Source organism: Aythya ferina (assembly GCF_964211825.1).
Source record: "Aythya ferina genome assembly, chromosome: 5".
Taxonomy (NCBI): Eukaryota; Metazoa; Chordata; class Aves; order Anseriformes; family Anatidae; genus Aythya; species Aythya ferina.
The window spans coordinates 24,396,785-24,417,807 of record NC_140301.1 but is presented as its reverse complement, the minus strand read 5'-3'; the positions used below and the strand labels follow the sequence as shown (position 1 = coordinate 24,417,807).

Below are 21,023 nucleotides of genomic sequence, written 5' to 3'. Positions count from 1 at the left end.
GTATACTAATTAGGTGTGGTTATTAGGAGATTGCCATGAGATACTTAAAGCTGTGACTAACAGATGATGAATACTTTCCCACACTGAATTAATAGGTTTGATATGTATGTGCATGCAACATTTCAGTAATTGCATTTTTAAAACTCTTAAAAAAAGTTAGAGTTTTTAAAACTCTTAAAAAGTTAGGCCATCAGTTGTGCTCAAAGGTAGTCTGTGCACTTTGCGGGGTATTTATAAAAAATGAACGTAATTAGGTTTTAAGGTGGATAAGTTACATACTATCTCCTTGTTATTTAAATTATCTCCTACTGTTATTCAAAATGAATTTGATTTTTATGTGAGTTAAGCTAAGGTCACTGAAGACTACTGAAGTTCTTAATAGAACTGTTTACACAGGGGTTTAATGCATTCACATTACATTACATTCATTTCCACCTCTGTTTTTGGATACTTCTTCCTAAGCAATGAAGCCATGTTCTCTCATGTCTCTGAGCAGAAGACAGAAAAGTCCAAGATGATGTGTATATAATTTGCAAGTTCATGAGATTCCTAGCTAATTTAGAGAATGCTATTGTAGAGTAATAGAGTCCAGATTTTTTTGCATTCTTTTTAAAATAAATAAATAAATAAACCATCTATGTGATGACATACTTCTTTGCTCCTCTGAAAGAGATGTTTCTGCATATATGGACCTCAGAAATGAATGCAGGAGGATTTTCCCCCAGGTTTTGTTAAATTAGGATCAGCCAATCAGAGAAGCAGATATCAAGACAGGTACCTTACAAGACTATTCAAATTTCAGCTTAGTTTTGTTTGAAAATATAAAATTAATTTTCTTTTCATGAAACACTTCCTATTTGTCTTGCTTTTAATTTTGTGTCTATTATTATTATTTCTATTATTTCTCACCTTCCTGAAGTGGGTTTCTAGTCTAGTGTCCAAAATTCTTGTATGTTTCTTTCCATGAATATGTTAATTTTCATTTGGCTCTCCAACACCACCTTAGATGGAAATTCCAGCTCATTCTCTCAAACTTCTAGAAAGAATTAAGTAAGTACGGAGTGCTTAGAGAAGTCTGTCATAGCTATTTTAGTTTAAAATCACAGAAGGACAAAGCTCGTAGGCAAAGGTAATTTATTAAATCAACTGATAAAGCTGAGTAAAATGAGCAATATTTAAGTTGTACAATCCCTTATGTATAAAAATTATAATGTAAATTAAGATCCTTGTACACACACACTAGTAAGTCTGGTATCTGTTAACTTGTCTCTTTCTATGCTTATTAAAATCTGTTAAAAAAATTATTGAAAAAGGCATGAGGAAGCTCATCAGAATAAAGTAATATTTTTTTAAAAAGTAGCACTTCAAAAAACTTTTTTTTTTTTTCCAGAAAAGGAACACTGTTATTATAACTTTGTAACTCCTTTTCTCTTTAGTACTAAGAACTTTAAATAGCACTCATATCTCATTGATGTGAAAAGAAAGCAGTGTCATTCAGTAGGATCCATCTACTCAGGTGGATAGGAACCTCAGGAGGACATGTAGTTCAGACTCTTGCCCAGTGCTAGGTCAGGTGTGAGGTCCAACCTGGCTACTCAGGGCTTGCAAACATCGGAAGATAGAGATCTGTGGGTTGCCTATTCCATGACTTGACTGCTGCAATAGAGATGAAACTTTTTGTATATATTCAGTCTGCATGTGTCAATTTGAACCTCTTGTCTGTCATCCTCCCATTATACAACACTGAAAAAAAAAACATCTCTGTCTTCTTGATGATGATCTCTTCAGTACTGGAAGGCTGCTTTTAGATGCTACCTGATGCTTTTGTTCTTCCAAGCTGTGCAAGACTGGTTCCCTCAGCTTCTCCACACAGGGCAGGCAATCCAGCCCTTTAAGCATTTTGGTGACCCTCTGTTGAACTTTCCACAGTTTATTTCTCTCTTGTTTTGGGGGGTTCCAAAAGTGGACTTAGTATTTTATGGGCACAGTAGATGTGGTTCAATGAGTGCTGAGCAGATGGGGATAAATAATCACTTTCCCATATCACCTACCTCTGTTCCTGCAATACCTGGCTATTTATAAATATTCCACTAAATTAAAATAGTAAATTTACTATTTCCTGGATATTAAATCCTACGCGCCTTGGAAGTTCTGAATGCAATGAGAGCTTTCTGCTGATGGAACAATCTTAAAAATGCTCATGGAATTTTCTCCTTTGGTTTTCAAAATAATATAATTATAAACCTCAAGAGAGCAGCAATATCTAGGTACCATGGAATAGATTAATTATAGACTTTTAATTGATCCCCACGGGGATAGAGAGGCCTGTTTTGACGCTTAGGAGCAAGTGGACTCTTCTCATGATCATTTTTATCCGTTACACGGGTATTTCCATTACTGTCTTTGATTACTTGCACCTGCTTCTGACAAACATATCAAAGCTTACAAAAATCATAGACTGTATTTGAAATGAGTATATTTGGAGATCATAGAATGCTTTACAAATTACAAGAAAACTTATACTTAAGAATATTCCACTCATACAACTGCAGAAGCATAGAAGTCTGGTTACTAATGCATATATTGCCACACAACTGCAGATATGTTGTGTTTTAATTTGAAATTTTGCAAATGGCAAAATTATGGTCACAGACATGACCTTAAGTTTTAATTTAAATGTGTGTAATGGTTTTTGATTACTAATGCAAGCTTCAAGGAGGATATTAATTGCAAAGGGAATTTTACTTTGAGATAATCTATTTCTTGGTCTTAAAATAAACTATTGTGGCAAAGGTATAAAGCAAATGTTTAAAAATAAAATATAGTTTAGCCATTCTTCAGCTACTTACTGTCTTAATAAATCTGCTATAAAATGTAAATTTTGGTGGATATTCTCCTATTTTTAACAATGGGAGTGGTCAACTTTTCTTGCAGTACATGTAAACAGGCGTATAAAGACAGGTCTATCGCTTTCTTTTTCTTTCTTTAGTACTCTTTTGACTGTTGTATGTGATTTTTCTTAAAGATGTACATTATTTAGGTGGTGAATAGTTCTGTGCAATTATATGCTTAGCAGTAACCTTTACTCATAATGTGATATTGTCTGTATGTCTTATTTTGTTCAGCTTTCTCTGTCACTGATGAAGCCTAAGGCTGCTGTTTCTTTGAGTTGCCGATGATTTTTTTATCTGATTAACTGACACATTTAGTTGAAATCAGACACAGCCCTTAGGCTGGGCATGGATTTAATTTAAAAAGTATCAAAGGTTTGCACTGTGTGCTGTTTAATCATCATGTTTATCAGGCAAAGAAAAATTACCGGAAGGACCGTAGGGAGAGGGTTATCTTAAGGAGCAGTAACTTGGGAAATTGATAATAACTCTGAGGTAATTTACTGTTAACTTTTACATTCATTAATATAACATTTCCCACAAATAATTACAGTGCATGTAATGTACTAATTAAATTGAAAACATTAGCACTAATTTTCTTTTTGCTGAACTCTGAGAGGGTCAGGTAAAGACATTAAAATGTGAAATTAAAGAAAATCTCTGTACTAATACCACTGCAATGAATATTTTACTTGCTACTGGAATACTTCTACCAGTATTGTGTGCTACAATTCATGTGTAGACATTTCCTCAAATTACTATCACTATCCTTAATTGAATTTCAGTTAGTGAAAAGAAAAGAAAAATAAAATCAAAAATGAAATCAGTGTGCTAGCATAGATTACTTCTACATTTCTGTTTTATTTAGCTTCAATTGCGAACTAGTTTATCAATATTATCCATAGGCCTAACAGCTTGACAGTAAGCATATTTATGGCACGTATGCTTTGGAGCTTTCACAGAATTGTTTATTTTATATATATATATATATTTTTTTTTTCTGATTGAAAATATAGCTACAAGTAATTTATGATATGCAAAGAGCAGTAATTTTGACTTATGTTATTCATTAAGCTGTTTTAAAATATATGTAACTTCAAAACTATGAAGCTTTAGAAATAAATTGTGCATTTTAGTACACTTACAGTTGCAAAGATCTATTTGTTGTTCTAACACGATTGTTCATGAAGATTATTATTCATGAATGTTATAAATAGGAATAAATTAATGTCTATAACAAGAAATGTAATAGGAATGTAACTTCATTTATAGATAAACAGCTAATAATCTTTTGTATATAAAAATGAGCTATACTTCTGATAAAAAATAATTTGATTATTTTTTCAACTTCATTTTGTATCTGCTTTTTAAATGTGTAATTTTTGTAGTTTTGATGAAGAAATACAATTTTAAGTCATGGAAAATAAACAGTCATTACCATATATTTATATTTGTATTTCTGTTCATTTAGTGCCTGGTTTTGTGTATACATTACATACTTAGTGATACAATGCTTTGTAACACAGTGAATTGTGCTGAATATAAATCCTCTGTGGTACCCAAATATTCCAGGGAAGCAGTGATTTGTTTGACTTTCAACTAATATATTGCATTAGTGAGGTATTAGTAAAGTATTGCAAGTATCTCTTGAAGTAACAGAGCATTATGTTTTCTTTGGAAAGAAAAAGCCCATATTAATTTTCCTTTAACATTTTCCTGTTCTGTTACCTTTGTGATACAGCACCTAACAGCTTTCTTCCAGAATTTACCCAAATTTGCTTCCTTGATAATCCTTGATATTTAGCCTGCAGATGTCAGCCTGCTCTATCTATCCATGCTTTGTTTCGTGAACATATTTGAATGGTGTCAATCCTGATCAGATTACATATTAAAAGATGAAGTGTAGTACCTGATAGATGCCACTGTTAAATCTGGGATTTATTCTGTGCTAACTACAATCAGCTTTGGAGAAAACTGTATCTGCTTGCAAATTTTCCAATAACTCTTTCAATGCCAAGCAGTGAATCCAGTGAAGAACTTGTTCTGTGCAAGTGCTCTTTCTAGTGCCTAAAGTACTGAGCTAAGTATGCTGTGCAGCAAGGTTTTATTGTAAACTTTGTCTGGTTGAGGAATTTATGATAACTGTCACACTGTAGACTACCACATCCTTCTTTCTTTCAAATCTTTTCTTGAGTTTGTGCCATTCCAGCCTTGGTTTGTTGAAACATACAGAATAAGAGGATTGAATTTATTCAATTTTGTGGGATGTATATGAATTAACTAGTTCTCCCATTTCAAAGCATTTATTAAATGCATTCATATAGTGTTAAGTTTACCAGTATTAACTTGTTTCCCCTTGTGGTACCCACCATCTGGACAGTGATGGAAGTTTAAATTTGCAGAAAAACTAAATGAAAAGTGATGGTGGTGAATCCTGTCAAAAGTCTTCAAACTTGAGTGCTAACCAGAACTGAAATATGTCTTGAAATACTGCTAATTCAAATGATCATTAAAAAGTATGTATTATTAAAGTAAATAAACTAGAATAGTTGCAGAATATATAGTATATGAATATTTAAGTAAGTTTTAATATAGCTTGCCAGACAAGCAGACAATGACAATCTTCTGTTTTGTTACAAACTTCAAAATGTATTGTATACATATGTGTGTGTATACATATGCGTATACATATGTGTGTGTATATATCACAGAATCACAGAATCACAGAATTTCTAGGTTGGAAGAGACCTCAAGGTCATCGAGTCCAACCTCCAACCTAACGCTAACAGCCCTCCACTAAACCATATCCCTAAGCTCTACATCTAAGCGTCTTTTGAAGACTTCCAGGGATGGTGACTCCACCACTTCCCTGGGCAGCCTGTTCCAATGCCTCACAACCCTTTCTGTAAAGAAGTTCTTCCTAACATCTAACCTAAAACTCCCCTGGCTCAACTTAAGCCCATTCCCCCTCGTCCTGTCACCAGGCACGTGGGAGAACAGGCCAACCCCCACCTCGCTACAGCCTCCCTTGAGGTACCTAAAAAGAGCGATAAGGTCACCCCTGAGCCTCCTCTTCTCCAGGCTGAACAAGCCCAGCTCCCTCAGCCGCTCCTCGTAGGACTTCTTCTCCAGGCCCCTCACCAGCTTCGTCGCCCTTCTCTGCACCCGCTCAAGCACCTCGATGTCCTTCTTGTAGCGAGGGGCCCAAAACTGAACACAGTACTCGAGGTGCGGCCTCACCAGAGCTGAGTACAGGGGGACGATCACCTCCCTAGCCCTGCTGGTCACGCTGTTCCTAATACAAGCCAGGATGCCGTTGGCCTTCTTGGCCACCTGAGCACACTGCTGGCTCATATTCAGCCGACTGTCCACCATCACTCCCAGGTCCTTCTCTGCCTGGCAGCTTTCCAACCATTCCTCTCCCAGCCTGTAGCTCTGCTTGGGGTTATTGCGCCCCAGGTGCAGGACCCGGCACTTGGCCTTGTTAAACTTCATGCAGTTGACCTCAGCCCATCGGTGCAGCCTATCCAGATCCTCCTGCAGAGCTTTCCTACCCTCAAGCAGATCGACACACGCACCTAACTTGGTGTCATCTGCGAACTTACTGAGGGTGCACTCGATGCCCTCGTCCAGATCATCGATGAAGATATTAAAGAGGACCGGCCCCAGCACCGAGCCCTGGGGGACGCCACTAGTGACTGGCCTCCAACTGGACTTGACTCCATTCACCACGACTCTTTGGGCCCGGCTATCCAGCCAGTTTCTAACCCAACGAAGCGTGCGCCAGTCCAAGCCAAGAGCAGCCAGTTTCTTGAGGAGAATGCTGTGGGAGACGGTGTCAAAAGCCTTGCTGAAGTCAAGGTAGACCACATCCACAGCCTTTCCCTCATCCACCCAGCGCGTCACTCTGTCATAGAAGGAGATCAGGTTCGTCAGGCATGACCTGCCTTTCATAAAGCCATGCTGACTGGGCCTGATCGCCTGCTTCCCCTTCAAGTGCTGCATGATGACTCTCAGGAGGATCTGCTCCATGAGCTTTCCTGGCACTGAGGTCAAACTGACAGGCCTGTAGTTTCCTGGGTCTGCCCTCCGGCCCTTCTTGTAGATGGGCGTCACGTTTGCTAGCCGCCAGTCGATTGGGACCTCCCCCGATAGCCAGGACTGTTGATAAATGATGGACAGCGGCTTGGCCAGCTCCTCTGCCAGTTCCCTCAGTACCCTTGGGTGGATCCCATCCGGCCCCATCGACTTGTGCACATCTAAGTGCCGTAGTAGGTCACCAACCAGTTCTTCATGGATAATGAGGGCCACATCCTGCTCCCCATCCCCTTCCACCAGCTCAGGGTACTGGGTATCCAGAGAACATCCGGTATTGCCGCTAAAGACTGAGGCAAAGAAGGCATTGAGCACCTCCGCCTTTTCCTCATCTCTTGTAACTAAGTTTCCCCCCGCATCCAGTAAAGGATGGAGATTCTCCTTAGTCCTCCTTTTTGTGTTGATGTATTTATAGAAACGTTTTTTGTTATCTTTAACGGCAGTAGCCAGATTGAGCTCCAGATGAGCTTTGGCCTTCCTAATTTTGTCCCTGCACAGCCTCGCTACTTCTTTAAAGTCCTCCTTAGTGGCCTGCCCACTTTTCCAAAGCTTATAAACCCTCTTTTTCCTCCTAAGATCAAGCCACAATTCTCTGTTGAGCCAGGCCGGTCTTCTTCCCCGACAGCTCGTCTTTGGGCACGTGGGAACAGACCGTTCCTGCGCCATTAAGACTTCCCTCTTGAAGAGCGCCCAGCCTTTCTGGACCCCTCTGCCCTTCAGAACCGCCTCCCAAGGGACTCCACCAACCAGTGTCCTGAGCAGCTCAAAGTCAGCCCTCCAAAAGTCCAATACAGCGGTTTTACTGGTCCCCTTCCTGGCCTCGCCAAGAATAGTGAACTCCACCATTGCGTGGTCACTCTGCCCTAGACAGCTCCCGACGATCACGTCCTCCACCAGTCCTTCTCTGTTTGTGAAGAGAAGGTCTAGCGGGGCACCTCCCCTGGTAGGCTCACTAACCAGCTGCGTCAGGAAGCTATCTTCCACGCTCTCCAGAAACCTCCTAGACTGCTTTCTCAGGGCTGTGTTGTGCTTCCAGGATATGTCAGGGAAGTTGAAGTCCCCCACGAGTACAAGAGCTGATGATTTTGCAACCTCTGTCAGCTGCCTGTAGAATATATGCGTACATACATACGCATTTTTATGTGTATATTCATATATATGCACATCCACCCTTAAATTTATCATAGCTGCGTATAATTGGGGGAAGGGGGAACCACAATATCTCTGTTAACTACTCTATATTTGAGTTTGATGTTTGGGTCATAGTTTCAGCAGTAGCCTTATAGAAACTTAGTGACAGTAAATATTTACATGTATTATAATGGCTTTTTTGACTCCTTTAAAACATTACAATTTTTAATTTGCATGAGATTTCTTACTGAATATCTTTGCTGTATATATTTCGTGAGAACTTGGAAAATGGAATTAGTTTAAAAAAATACCATGTTTATTACTCTGAGCTATATAAAAATATATTGGGCAACTCAGTTCCCATCCAAAAGGATGAAAAGGAAGGAGATTTCATAAATCCATATCTTTAAGAAAACATTAAATAAAGTCACACAGGTACTCATTTCACCATGTTTGTTTACTATGGAGACCACATCTTTCTTGGAAGTTTATGATATAGTTACTGTCCTCGTACGTCTCTGATAGCACTTCTACCTCTGAGACATCTTCCCATTCCTAGGGAAGAAAGAGGATACATAATAGAAACTATTGTGGGAAAAACAGATTTGTAATGCACTGTATATTAAAATTATAACAGTAAACATTATGTGCTTCAGTGAGGAAAGAGAAGTGTATGTGTTATATGGAAAATTAAATATTATACAATAGATATATATAATATACAATAATATATAACAATATATACTAATATATAAATATATAATAATATATTATGTATGATTATTATATATGATACATAAACACATATTTATGTAGCCAAGGAGGTTAATCTATGTGTGAGGCAACATACAACCATGTGTTTGTATCAGGTATTTCAAAAAAATCGTACTTTATGGCATAGTTTACCTCTGGTAACTTAACAGTGAACAATGGAAGTTGAAACTTAAATGGTATGTAGTGACTGGTTTTCCAGAATATCTGAACACATATGTTTTATTTGTTTGTTTTTATCAAGAAATAGATGCAAAAATCTGTATGAGTACAGTATGACTTTGCATTTGAATGAGAATTTATATAAGAACTTTCCTCAAGTGTCTGGAAAATATATACTGAAGGTACTTTCCCAAAGATTATTCTTCATCCAGCCATTATGACTGAAGACTTAATTTATGTATAATTTATTTTTGAAAGAAATAGTCAGGAAAGCCCCGAAAATTTCAATTTAATCTATTAGCAAAAACAACAACAAAACCCAATACACTTCTGTTATGTATAAGAATTGATGGCAATACAAATGGTTGCTGGCAACACTTGTAAATTTAACTGTTCAAAATTATAGTAAAAATAAAAGTTCAGAGTAACTTTAAATTGTACTATAAGGCAGTTTCCTTCACAGTATAATGATACTTCAGACAACAGACTGATGCAATAAAATAAAACGGTACTGTTAAGCAGTGACAATGTTGTGAATCTGCTTAATTGGTGAGATACAAGCTCTTGTGCTTCTAAAAATTATTGCTGCTGCTAAAACTCAATAAAACTTTTACAATACATGCACTAAAACCATATTTTTAAATTGTTACTTTTCTGCTGTGTCCTTAAACATAATTTCGAAGTGTTTCACTTCTCTTTATTTACTGTGAGATTATAAGATCTCAGAGTTCAATTCTGTGAGAGTGACTACCATTTGCCAAAGGTAGTCACTCCCACAGTCAAACAAACAAACAAACAAACAAACAAAAAACTCCAAAACTTAGAGCTGTAAAAGACAGGAAGGAAATCCAGGGCTACTGCAGGCACTATTTGCATTGCTACATTCTTTTTCAAAAAGTTTAACTATGTCTTTGCATCTGCAGCAGGGAAAAGTCCCTTTTTTATAGAGTACGTTTGAAATGTAGTTGCTTTTAGTTCTCAATTATTAACAGACGATTTTTTTCTATAAGACATTCTGTTAATGAGGTATATATTATATACATCTCCTTCACAAGACTTTTGAAAAACTACTTTTTAAACAAATCGTCTCTACACTTTATCATGAATAGTATGTCCAATAAATTATTTTTCACCAATTCTTTTTTGAAATACCACACTGTTAGAATCCTTAATGCATTTTTAGGGCTGATCTTGAGGATGGACCTACAATCAATAAAGTACTGGAATATTGAAGTTAAGTGATATGATTTGATTCCTTTGATTCCTATTATTCTTCCAGTAGAAGATGGTAGTGCTAATTGCAGCTGTGATGTCAGCCTGAGAGTAGGCATTTGCATGGATCAGAAGAGTCTTTGCATCACAATTAAGTATATAATAAAATGTATGTTCTGTCTTTATCTTCTGACTATAAAAAAAAAAGGGCACTATCAAGTAAACACAGAGCTGCATATCTATAACATGAAATATGTAATACATAAATATAGTTAAATACGGTTATTATGATCAAGTAAAAAATTTTTACCTCGTGAAATCCTGTAAATCCGAGTATGCAGAAATTAGTTTTAAAATCTTACTGAACTGTCATACTGTTAAGCATGTCTTGAACGTTATGATAGATTCAGCCATAAAGGTCAACTCAAACAAGCAGTCATAAAATTTCATATTTTACTGTTACTGTATGTGTATAAGGTCTTAATAGAATGTAAAATACTTGTAATTATATCAGACTGAAACTTCCTGTTGTACATGGTTCTTTGTAAGAACAAGTTGATTGGTGTGGTAAGGGACTTAGGGGGGGGGAGATTGGATTAGTCAACTCTGTTTAGTAGATTGCAAAACTAATATATTCACCTGTTGTTTTGTAATGGAATAAAAAAAATAATAACAATCTGGAAATATCAGTAAGTAGACAATTTGAATAACTCTTCATTTCGCCTTTTCCCCTAGCTTTCGCCAGTGTTTATCATCATCATTGAGCCCAGTGTGTTCTATGAAGTAATATTTTCTGATTTTACGGATTACTGTAGCTATAATGCCTGCAGTAGGTGCCACATTGGTGGCAGTGCAGAAAACCTGCATACTTCTCACAGTGTCTGATATATTAGATGTGCTATATCATTTGTATTTTTATGCTGCCTTCCATGAAGTGGTATTAATGAAAAGGCATTTCAGTATTCAGTGTCTGTAAGACTGGGAGGCTGCACTGGGTTGATTGTAGGGGTACTTTGCAGGTTGTGCTTTTGTTTTTTATTTCCCTGAATCATTTGCTAACTGTTCTACCTTTCCCTTCCCACCAGCCCTAAGTCCCTAGCCTGTTTTCTGGTCACAGAAAAACAGATGTTTTCTGCAGTGGTATTGTTTGTTTGTTTTTGTTTGTTTGTTTGTTTGTTTGTTTTTGGGGGGGGAGTGTTCTACTCTTCTTTCTGAAGGAAGATACTTCTCTCCCTGTATAGGTGTTCAGTTTTCATATACATACATACATATCTATCTATATACGCTATCTGATAGTCTGGGTGTACTCTACAGGAGTTGTCCCAGGTTTGTTTGCAGTAGTAAGATAGAGCTGCTGGTGTTCATGTGAACAACCAAGTACTAACCTGCTATCAACTGGTATTTCAAGGATTGGAGTTGGTGCACAGTTGCTTACTTTGGTCTCCAGAAGACATTTTACCAACCAATCCATATAAATAGACTTTGTGCAAGTTACTAATGTTATGAGGTGTGAGGGCAATCGACATCTTTAGTGTGATTCACTTTAAAGGCTCTTGCCTAAGTTTTGGCTGGATGTGGAGTAATGAGGTTAATGGCCATTAAATGTTGAAACTGTAGCTGCACAGTTTGTTTACTTTTCAGCTCTTTATCTGTCCTGGTTTAGGAATGGCATTGGTTCTTTATTTTATGCTGTCAGATAGGAAGAAGTAGATCCAACAGACGTACTGTTTCCATCTTTTGAATTTTCCATTTCACTGAGAAAATATATGATTGGTTATTTCTTTGTTGATAGCTTGTTTAGTAAGATAGAAAGTACTATAGTCATTGCTTTCCTTATTCATTTGGAGTTGTGAAGAACTCAAGATAGAGCTAAATATAAACTCAGTTCAAGAGCTAGTGCTTATATTCTTACGATCTGTAGGAAAAAACAGCAGATTGAACACTTGAAAAAGAGCAGTTCCATATTGAATAGTGCGGAACATAAGCAGTTTTTTGATTCCTGTTGTGATTATTCATTTCTGTCATACAGCAAACCTACATATAAAAAGATCTTTCCTCCATTAGATTATCAAACAAGTTAATCCAATAATTCTAAAACAGATTATTTAATATTCTTTTGGACACCTTTATTCCGAATGGCGTTATTCATTGGCCTTAATATTTAATTCACTTAAAAGCTAACTGTGAATTTAAATGAACCTAATTAGTAATTCAGATTAATTTTCCTGAGGGTGCTAATACTGACAAATGTTTGAAAAAGAAAGAAAGAAAAAAAGATTTTTGTGGAAGTAAGTTGACATTGTGTAGAGTGTTCAGAACACTTTGATATACATGTATCGTCATGAGCCTGCTTGACTGTGGAGGAAGGTTATTTGATTTTGTATACATGGCATCACTGAAAAGAGCCTGGCCCTGTCCTCTTTGCATCTTCCCTTCAGTTATTTATAGACACTGATAAGATCTCTCTGAGTCTTCTCTTCTCCAGGCTCTAAGCCCAGCCCTCTCAGCCTATCCTCATAGGAGAGGTGCTCCAGTCCTTTCATCATCTTGGTGACCTTGCAATGGGATCTCTCCAGTATGTCCATGTCTCTGTTATACTGGGGGACACAGCACTCATTGTGCAGCCTCATTGATGCTGAGTAGAGGGGAAGGATCACCTCTCTTGACCTGCTGGTTATACTTTTTCATTCTGTTTACTGCAGGTTAAGCTTGATCCTCCTGCTTTTCAGCCTTTGTTGTTCTGCTGAAGATGCTGGATGACTACGTTGATTGCATGTGCTGAGGTAGACTGTAGTAAAGTAAAGCAATAAGACAGGAGTATGGCTATTTTGGGACTTCCATAGAAAGGAATCACAAAAAAAAAAAAAAAAATGTGATGGAGCCTTCTGTGACTACTTTTGGGATCTGTCTGAGAAGTATAATTAACTCAGTTTCCTTTCTGCAGGACTGTAACATGAATAACCAGTATTTTAAAATTGTCTGTGCTGAGAAAGGCTGGTAAGGCCTTACCTAGGCTCATTCTAGGTAAGGTCTGGACATCTGTCTGTAGCACTGAGAAGCTACTTTATAAATACTGTAAAAATTCTCTTTGTTAGTCATGAAAGATTTAACAGATGCTAAGTTTTGCTGTATCTGTGGAATAGTAAATGTAACCCAAGGAAATTAGAAGTATAGATTATTTGTGAGTGCTTTAAGTTTTGTTTTCTTCCTTGAGTGCTGTGGTGTTATTGGATATGTTTACTGATTTCTGCTACTAGAATAGAATATAATAGTCTCTTTCAGAGAACTACTGTATTAACATGAGTGAAGTGATCCTGGTCTAGTTTGGTGGTTAACAGAAGGCATGATCTACAAATGGAATTATTGTCAGATTTCACTTTGGGAAAGGTAAAAGCAGCTGAAGAAGGTTGCGCTCAGATCTGGGACAGAGGAGAGCTGAAGCTAGCGAGTGTGGTGTTTTTTCCTGATCAGAAGAAATAGTTGTGAAATGAGGAAGTAGTATTTTTCATGTTCACAGAAACATATTTGCCAAGTTAAGATGATGTTGTAAGTCATTTCTGGAACTGTATTTGAATACTTGAATTCATGGAATGCTTGCTGATTTCTTAGATAGAAACCTAAACAGATTATCTTGCAGTTGTTTTCCAAAATAGTTGTATATTCACAATCTGTTCTATCATTTTTAATAATCTTTCACTCTTTTATCCTTTTGAAGTATCTTTGTGTTCTTATTTATGCACCTACACTCATCCCTACACTGTTCATTTTTTAAACCGCTTGCTGGTTTTGACATTCAACTCTTTTTCTTACTAGGCAATCTTAAATCCTGTCGTGTTTCTCAAGAGTTTTCTTCTTGCTCCAAGGGAATGGTTGATTCACTATATTTTAACTTCTACACTTATGACTTTCATTTATTCTGTCCTTTAGTTGTCTGAATCTATCTGCTGTTCTTTGCTTCATATTTTCCTTGTAACAGTTTTGTGCAGGTAATTCCAAGCACTGTAGAATCCTAGTTTGTGAGTTGTACTTCCAGTCACAATTTACTTGTAAATTCATAATAATTTTAACCATAAACCCATTATCAGTATTAATCGGGAAATATATATTGTTTTAATATGAGTGTCTGCTTATTATTATATGACAATATGAAATATGAAAGGAGTCTATGATGAAATGGCTGGTTTGGTAGATGATGGAGAGCAGTGCATGTTGTCTCTGTCTTCATTGAGGATTTTAGGCTATAACATCCTCAAAACTGATGAAGCATGGGTTGGGTGAACAGACAGTGAAGGGAGGGTGCAAAAATGATGGTGCCAGTGGTGTCCAATGCCAGGGCAAGAGGCATTGGGCACAAACTGGAGCACTGGAGTGCTAAGCAGAAAAGACTAAAGTCTACTTCATCTTTTCCACACAAAATACATGGTGGCTTGGAAACATGGGCAGTTTATATATGTGTATATATGTGTATATATATATATGTATATATATGTGTGTGTATATATATGTATATATATATATATACATACATACATATATAAAAGCCGTTAATTGTTTTGAAGGATGGCTAATAAAAAACAAACTTATGTAAGTAGACTTCAAAAATAGTTTGGGACTAATGCCTTGAATGCTGGAAAAGTTCAAAAAATGTTTTGGTCTAGATTCTGTCATTAACAGCAGTTCTGGTGATACTTCAGAATATATATTAGTTTGGATGAAATTAATTTTATATTGGTTCATGATGTGAGATCCTGTGCATGGACCACTTTATGATGATGATGATCTCACTTAAGCAGAAAAAGAGGTGATGTTTTTGGACATGTTGGACAACATCTGAACATTGTGACATAGCATATTTTGAAGTAATTGCTAGTATCACTCTTCAAATATGAGTACTGAAGCCTAATATAAAGTTTGATTGTGCTGAGCACTCCTGATCAAAGACTGAGCTTTTGTTCTGGCTGACTCCTGGGTTCAAGTACCCTTTCAGCAGGAGCTAGGGAAAGACCTCAAGAAGTGCTGGGCCTAGGACATGGCTAGCAGTTTGCACGAAAAGACACCAGAAGCTCTGTTGAGATAGTGTACACTGGGACCCAGCAGTGGTGGAGAGGTACAGCACGGTACAGTTCCCTGTACCTGCTGGAGAAACTAAGCCTGGCATATCACAGACCTCAGCTCAAGCAGAGGTCCTGGAGGGAGGATACAGCTCTCCAAGCCTGGACATGAAGGGATGCCTTGGTGCCTTTCACAGTGTCTGAGAGAGTCTCCAGGCCCTCAGCCCCCTACCTGTACAAGCTGGCAGGAGGGGCTGGCAGAGTCTGTGTATGCCATATTGGGAGCTAGAGACTTCTTTGGTGAAGGCTGGATGCTGGTGAAGAAGCTCCTGCTCCACATGTTAGTCTGTACCTACAGGATAGGTTTCATGCCTGTTGTGAACAGACAAGGGGGCTGGGAACAATGTCCAGAAAAGCATTTGAGCCTGCAGAGCCTCAACCATGCAGGAGCGTTAGAAGGAAGCCCTGAGTGACAGAAGTGGACGACTCCCAGCTGAAGGGTCTGTAGGCCCAGTCTGCCTACCTGACCAGCTGTCTGAGGTAGCTTGCTGCTGGAGAAGGACTGATCTGGGATGCTGCAGAGAGACTGCTAAAGTTTGTCGGGTCCTTGAGTTATTGCTCTTCTGCAGGGCACCAATGATACTGTCAGAGTATTTAGTCAAGCGGCATTGCAAAATGCTTTGTGACCAAGTAATTCTAGCCAAAATGAGTTTCCTTTTATTTTTATTTTTTATTACATAAAATACAAATAGTACTTAGCTGCCATAATCATTCCAAAAAGAACTTTGAACATGTGAATGCAATGCAGGTGTAATTGTAGCAGTTCAGATAAACTGCGTGTCAGAATTACATGCTGAAAACAGACCTAAAAAAGTCTCATGAATGTTACGAAATTTATTTGAAGAAAATTCTACTTATACAACTGTTTTAACTTTTTAAGAAATCTGTTTCTGAATTAGAGAGTTGAGTAAATTGAAAGGTCTAAGATTTATCTTTATTCTGAAAAGTGCTTTGAAACGTTATATAGAAGGCTTGAAGAGAAGTAGAAGTAATGCTGACTAGAAGGTAATGATAATACAGGAAGTGGATAATGAACTAGTGACAGATAAGCTAAAATTATTTTTTATTGTTAGTTTAGGTCTGAATACATGAGAAGCATCAAGCTGAATCCTGTATGACTTGGTGTTAAATTTTGTGTTAAATGGTATATCCATTAATGACATGTAGTAGTACATAAATGTGTACATAAATGTACATAAACAGTGATAAAATTATCAGATTACTGTAACTAGGAATTTTGATAAATACATTGACTCTTAAATTGGAAGTGTAGATGGATATCAATAACTTGGGAATTTGATTAGGCAACTATGAAATGAGAATTAATGGAAAAAGAAGAATATTGAGGAAGAAAATGTACCACAAAGTTATAAAATGTTTTAGTTTTTCTCCCTTATAATATAATTATGTATAAAGCACCTTCAGCATCATTTTATTGATAATCTGAAGGTGAATTTTCAGTTCAGTATCATGGCAGGCAAAGACTGATTTGATTTCGAAATTCATATGTAGGTATTTAGTTAAAAAACTTTTGGTATGGTCTTTCTGGAAGCTTCATGGGGTTGCTGTCTAACAGAGCAGCTCCTGAAGGTGATTCTTTGTTTAGTTATGATCAACGTTGGTTAAAAGAGCAAAACTATAACTAGAATTAATTTAAGGAAACAATGTAAATTCAGCATGTTGATTGGGACTCAAGTCACTTAAAAGGGCAAAAGCTCATGCTTTTCAATATTTTAAGCGTGTGCATTTTCACATGTTTATTCTCAATGTGTTGAGAATAAATAGTGGTTGGATTAAATAACTGAAATAAAACAGGAATCCAAAGACAATGTCTTGAAAAAACTTTTAGCAGAATTTGTAGGTAATGTTAAGTTCCTTGCAAATTTTCTCATTCTGGTGTATTTTGCTCTTGTGCTGTGTATTGTGATAGATACTAACATTTTAACCTATGCTGATGATTTTATATTAGTGATATTTATTTGTAGATATGGTGATAGCTGACATCTCAGTTACAGTGAAGAACTGCAAATAATTTTCAGGATTTCAGGAAAATGCTACACCAAGCTGTTAAGTCTGGTATTTTTTAGGTACACTGACCATTTATTTTGTACAATGGTACTTAGGTAGAATAGAGTACTCTGTTGGAGTCATAACCGTGTTATAAGTCAGCTGTGCTGCTCTTTTCTTTGTAAGATCTGCATTGCAGCCCATTCAGTTCCATGTACTGGGTACAGGGACAATGATTTTTTCCTGGTTGATTTTTCTAGTAGGTGTACTGAAACTATTGTGTAGGCCAGCATATATTGTTATTATTCCTTGTCTTTCAGGACAAAGAAGGAGTGGAGGCTGTATCTGTGGGAGCTATTCTTTCTGACTACCAGAGAGTTCGAGTTGAAGATGTGTAAGAAAATATTAATCTTTATTAACATAGATGTTCTGATACCTAATTAGTTCAGTTTGCTAACATTTTTTTTTCCCCTGGAACTATGTGTTTTGTATAAAGTATTAGTAAAAATCCAGTAGAGAGTATACCAGATTTTTTGATTTTTTATTTTAGCAGGCAGCTAGGTACCATACTGCCATTCACTTGCTCTTCCTGCCCCAACAATGTGATGGTGAGAGAATCAAAAATAAAAAAAGGTAAAACCTGTGGATTGAGATACACAAGGTAGTTTAATAGGACAGAAAAAGAAGGGAAAATAACAATAGTTGTGATAAAGGACTATATAAAACAAGTGATGCACAATGCAGTTGCTCTCCACCTACCGACCGATGCCCAACCAGACCCCCAGCAGCACCTGCCCCTGCCCCATCCAACTCCCCACCCCAGTTTTATCATTCAGCAAGATGCCATATGGTATGGAATATCCCTTTGGCCAGTCTGGGTCCGCTGTCCTGGTTCTGTCCTCTTCCAGCTTCAGGTGCACCCCCAGCCTCCTTGCTGGCTGCATGAGAAGCTGAAAAGTCCTTGACTTGTAAGCACTGTTCTGCAACAGCTAAAACATTAGTGTGTTATCAGCATTATTTTAATCCTAAATCCAAAACACAGCACCGTAGCAGCTACTAGGAAGAAAATTGTCCCAGTCAAAACCTGGACACGCAAACCATTCCAGTTGCTTGGACTCAGCTAATTTGTAGATAATGTTAGGCACCTAAATGAACTACTTCACATGCAGAGTTGTAAAATATTTCTCTTATTTTCACAACTGAGTGCCCTCAGTGAAAATACATGAAAATAATAGCAAAACTAGTCAGATTACACAGGTGGTAACTATGAATTCAGATGTCAACATTAAACATCGATTTAAATACAAAATCTTGACACTAATACTAGTTAGAAATCCCATATATTAGACAAACAGTGTCAATTGTCAAATAAACATATTTTTGAATCATTTGATCTAGGCCTATAGTTTTTATTTTTTTTTAATGTTTTTAAATTTTACAGGATCTAAGCATTACACGTTTTATTGCCAACTGATGATACTTGACAATTTGCAGAACAGTTAACAATTGGTAGTGCAAATGAGTGATTCTCTACTATGATAATCAAGTGCTATACTGCTATACTTCAAATGCTAAGTATGATATTATCAAAACATAATTAAATTTACACTGTCAACTTTTTACTTTGTATCTCAAGCTGCATACGTTTTTCCAAATGATTCTTTTCCTTGGGTATGGATCCAAATCACAGTTTTGTTGAGTAACAAATTCAACATGTACTAGTGACATGTGCCATGGTTACCAGAGGAGTAACTGTTGTAAGTGAACTATAATCAGAACAAGATTACTTTGTCTTTTTTTTTTTTTTTTTCTAATGTTAGAGATTACTATTCCTACATTTCAAGTTATAAACTAAATATTTTAATTGAGTTATAGAAGAAAATTACATAATGATAGGAAATCATAGAAACTCACTTTCTTTAAATTTAAGTTAATCATGCTGTTTAAATATATGTTGCTTGGCTTTCATCCTCTTTTATTTTGTTTTTAAGATGCAGAAGGCTTAGTCTTCGGCCTTTAGCTTATCTTTGGCGTCGAAAGCAGGAGATACTGCTTAAAGAAATGATATCATCTAACATTCAAGCCATAATCATAAAAGTAGCAGCTTTTGGTATGTATTCAATTATGTAATAATTTCTGCTAAAACTTGAGTGGGCAAGTCCACTACATAACAAAGAAAAACAGGAACTTTGTTCTATATTTTTGAATAAGAAATGTTAATATGAGCATGAAGAAAATTAAAACATAAAATTAAAAAATAAAAAATCATAAGGCCAAATAACAGTCATAATGTCTGAATCAGCCTGTGTACATTTCATTCTTTTCTCAGAGTAGACAAAGCTTTAAAGTAGCTGTAAAGTAATTCTTCATAGCATAGTTATTAAATTCCTTTTTCAATTTTTTTTTTTCTGTTTTAGTTTTGATTTGCAGTGAAGATGCACACATAATTCAGTGGTTCACAGTATTGACATTTATAGATGATGCAGACTGGTGACTAGACAATATTATAAAACAACCATGAAAGTTTTAATAGAAATATAATAAATTAACATTAAACAAGATGTAATTATATGAGGCCAAAACATTTTGTATAAAAACACTTTGAATTCATGGAGCATATAGCAAACAGCAATAGTTTTTCATTTTCTTCTTTAAAAAAAAATTGTTTACAATGTAGTTTCTTTGTGTAGCAGATTAACGTTTTTTCATCATCAGGTATGTAATATGAGGTTTGTATAATGGAACAAATTAAAAGATTATCAGCTTGTTTATTGATTAAAGTTGAATTCAAGTGAAGTTTTATAGGAAATCTTACTGAATGACGTTTTATAACCATGAGAAGCATATAAACGCAAGCATACATTCATTTCAGGCTCCTATGCAATTTTTCATTTATGAGTATCATATGAGGTTTTAAGCATACATGTAAAATGTGACCAGAGTACCTCTTGTTTTTTGGGTTGACTGAAGATTTGTGGCCCATTGCACTGCAGAATGGCTAGTATAATGCTTTGGTGGCTAAAGCAGTATGTCTAAAAAGGTGTTGCATAACCTTAGAAGTCTTATGAATGGCTTATTTGGGCAACTTTCACATTAAATTCCTAATGTCTGTCCATCTTCTTTAAAGGACTGCTTTATAACAAAGTTATTTCTACTGAAATACTGACCAAAAATTGAATTATAATCCATTTACACTTAGGTGAATTCTATGACTTTAAAAAAATAATAATTTTTTATTTTTTTAAACCTGCTTCTCTTTAGGTGATATTGCTTCTGACCACTTTTTTTGTATTATGGTTATGATAGCCTTGCTGTATTTTTCTCATAGCATCTATAGATTAGTGGGATTAGAATGATTAGAAATATGGTGTTCCCTCATTCACTCAGAGATAAATGTAGGTTGTTTTCATTTATTTGTATAACTAAGTGGAAATAACCAGGAAAAACAAACAACAGCCCCAAAATGGAACAAGTAAATACTATTTAAAATATAGGTGGAGTATATTAAGGAAGCATATGATATAAATAATAGATGCAACTATTTCACAAGCAGATATCATTGCCTTATCCCTGAAGCAAGATCAGCTTTTCTTTTGTATTCTGCAACCTTAAAAAAAAAAAAAAAAGGCTTAAAATGGACCAG

At 36.3% G+C, this 21,023-nt stretch overlaps 1 protein-coding gene across 10 annotated transcripts in view; it reads left to right on the top strand.

Moving 5' to 3' along the window:
* DPH6 (diphthamine biosynthesis 6) overlaps nucleotides 1-21,023 on the top strand; it is a 208,383-nt gene that overhangs the window by 40,641 nt on the left and 146,719 nt on the right. For 8 of the 10 annotated variants that reach the window (XR_014693418.1, XM_084520498.1, XM_084520495.1 and 5 more), the window contains 2 exons: nucleotides 17,701-17,774; nucleotides 19,372-19,490. Coding sequence is in view for 9 of the 10 variants with exons in the window: in XM_084520498.1 (XP_084376624.1) it covers nucleotides 17,701-17,774; nucleotides 19,372-19,490 (193 nt within the window). In the remaining variant the exon portion in view is untranslated. The remainder of the gene's footprint in view (nucleotides 1-17,700; nucleotides 17,775-19,371; nucleotides 19,491-21,023) is intronic. The other 2 variants (XM_084520499.1, XM_084520497.1) reach the window with 1 other exon arrangement.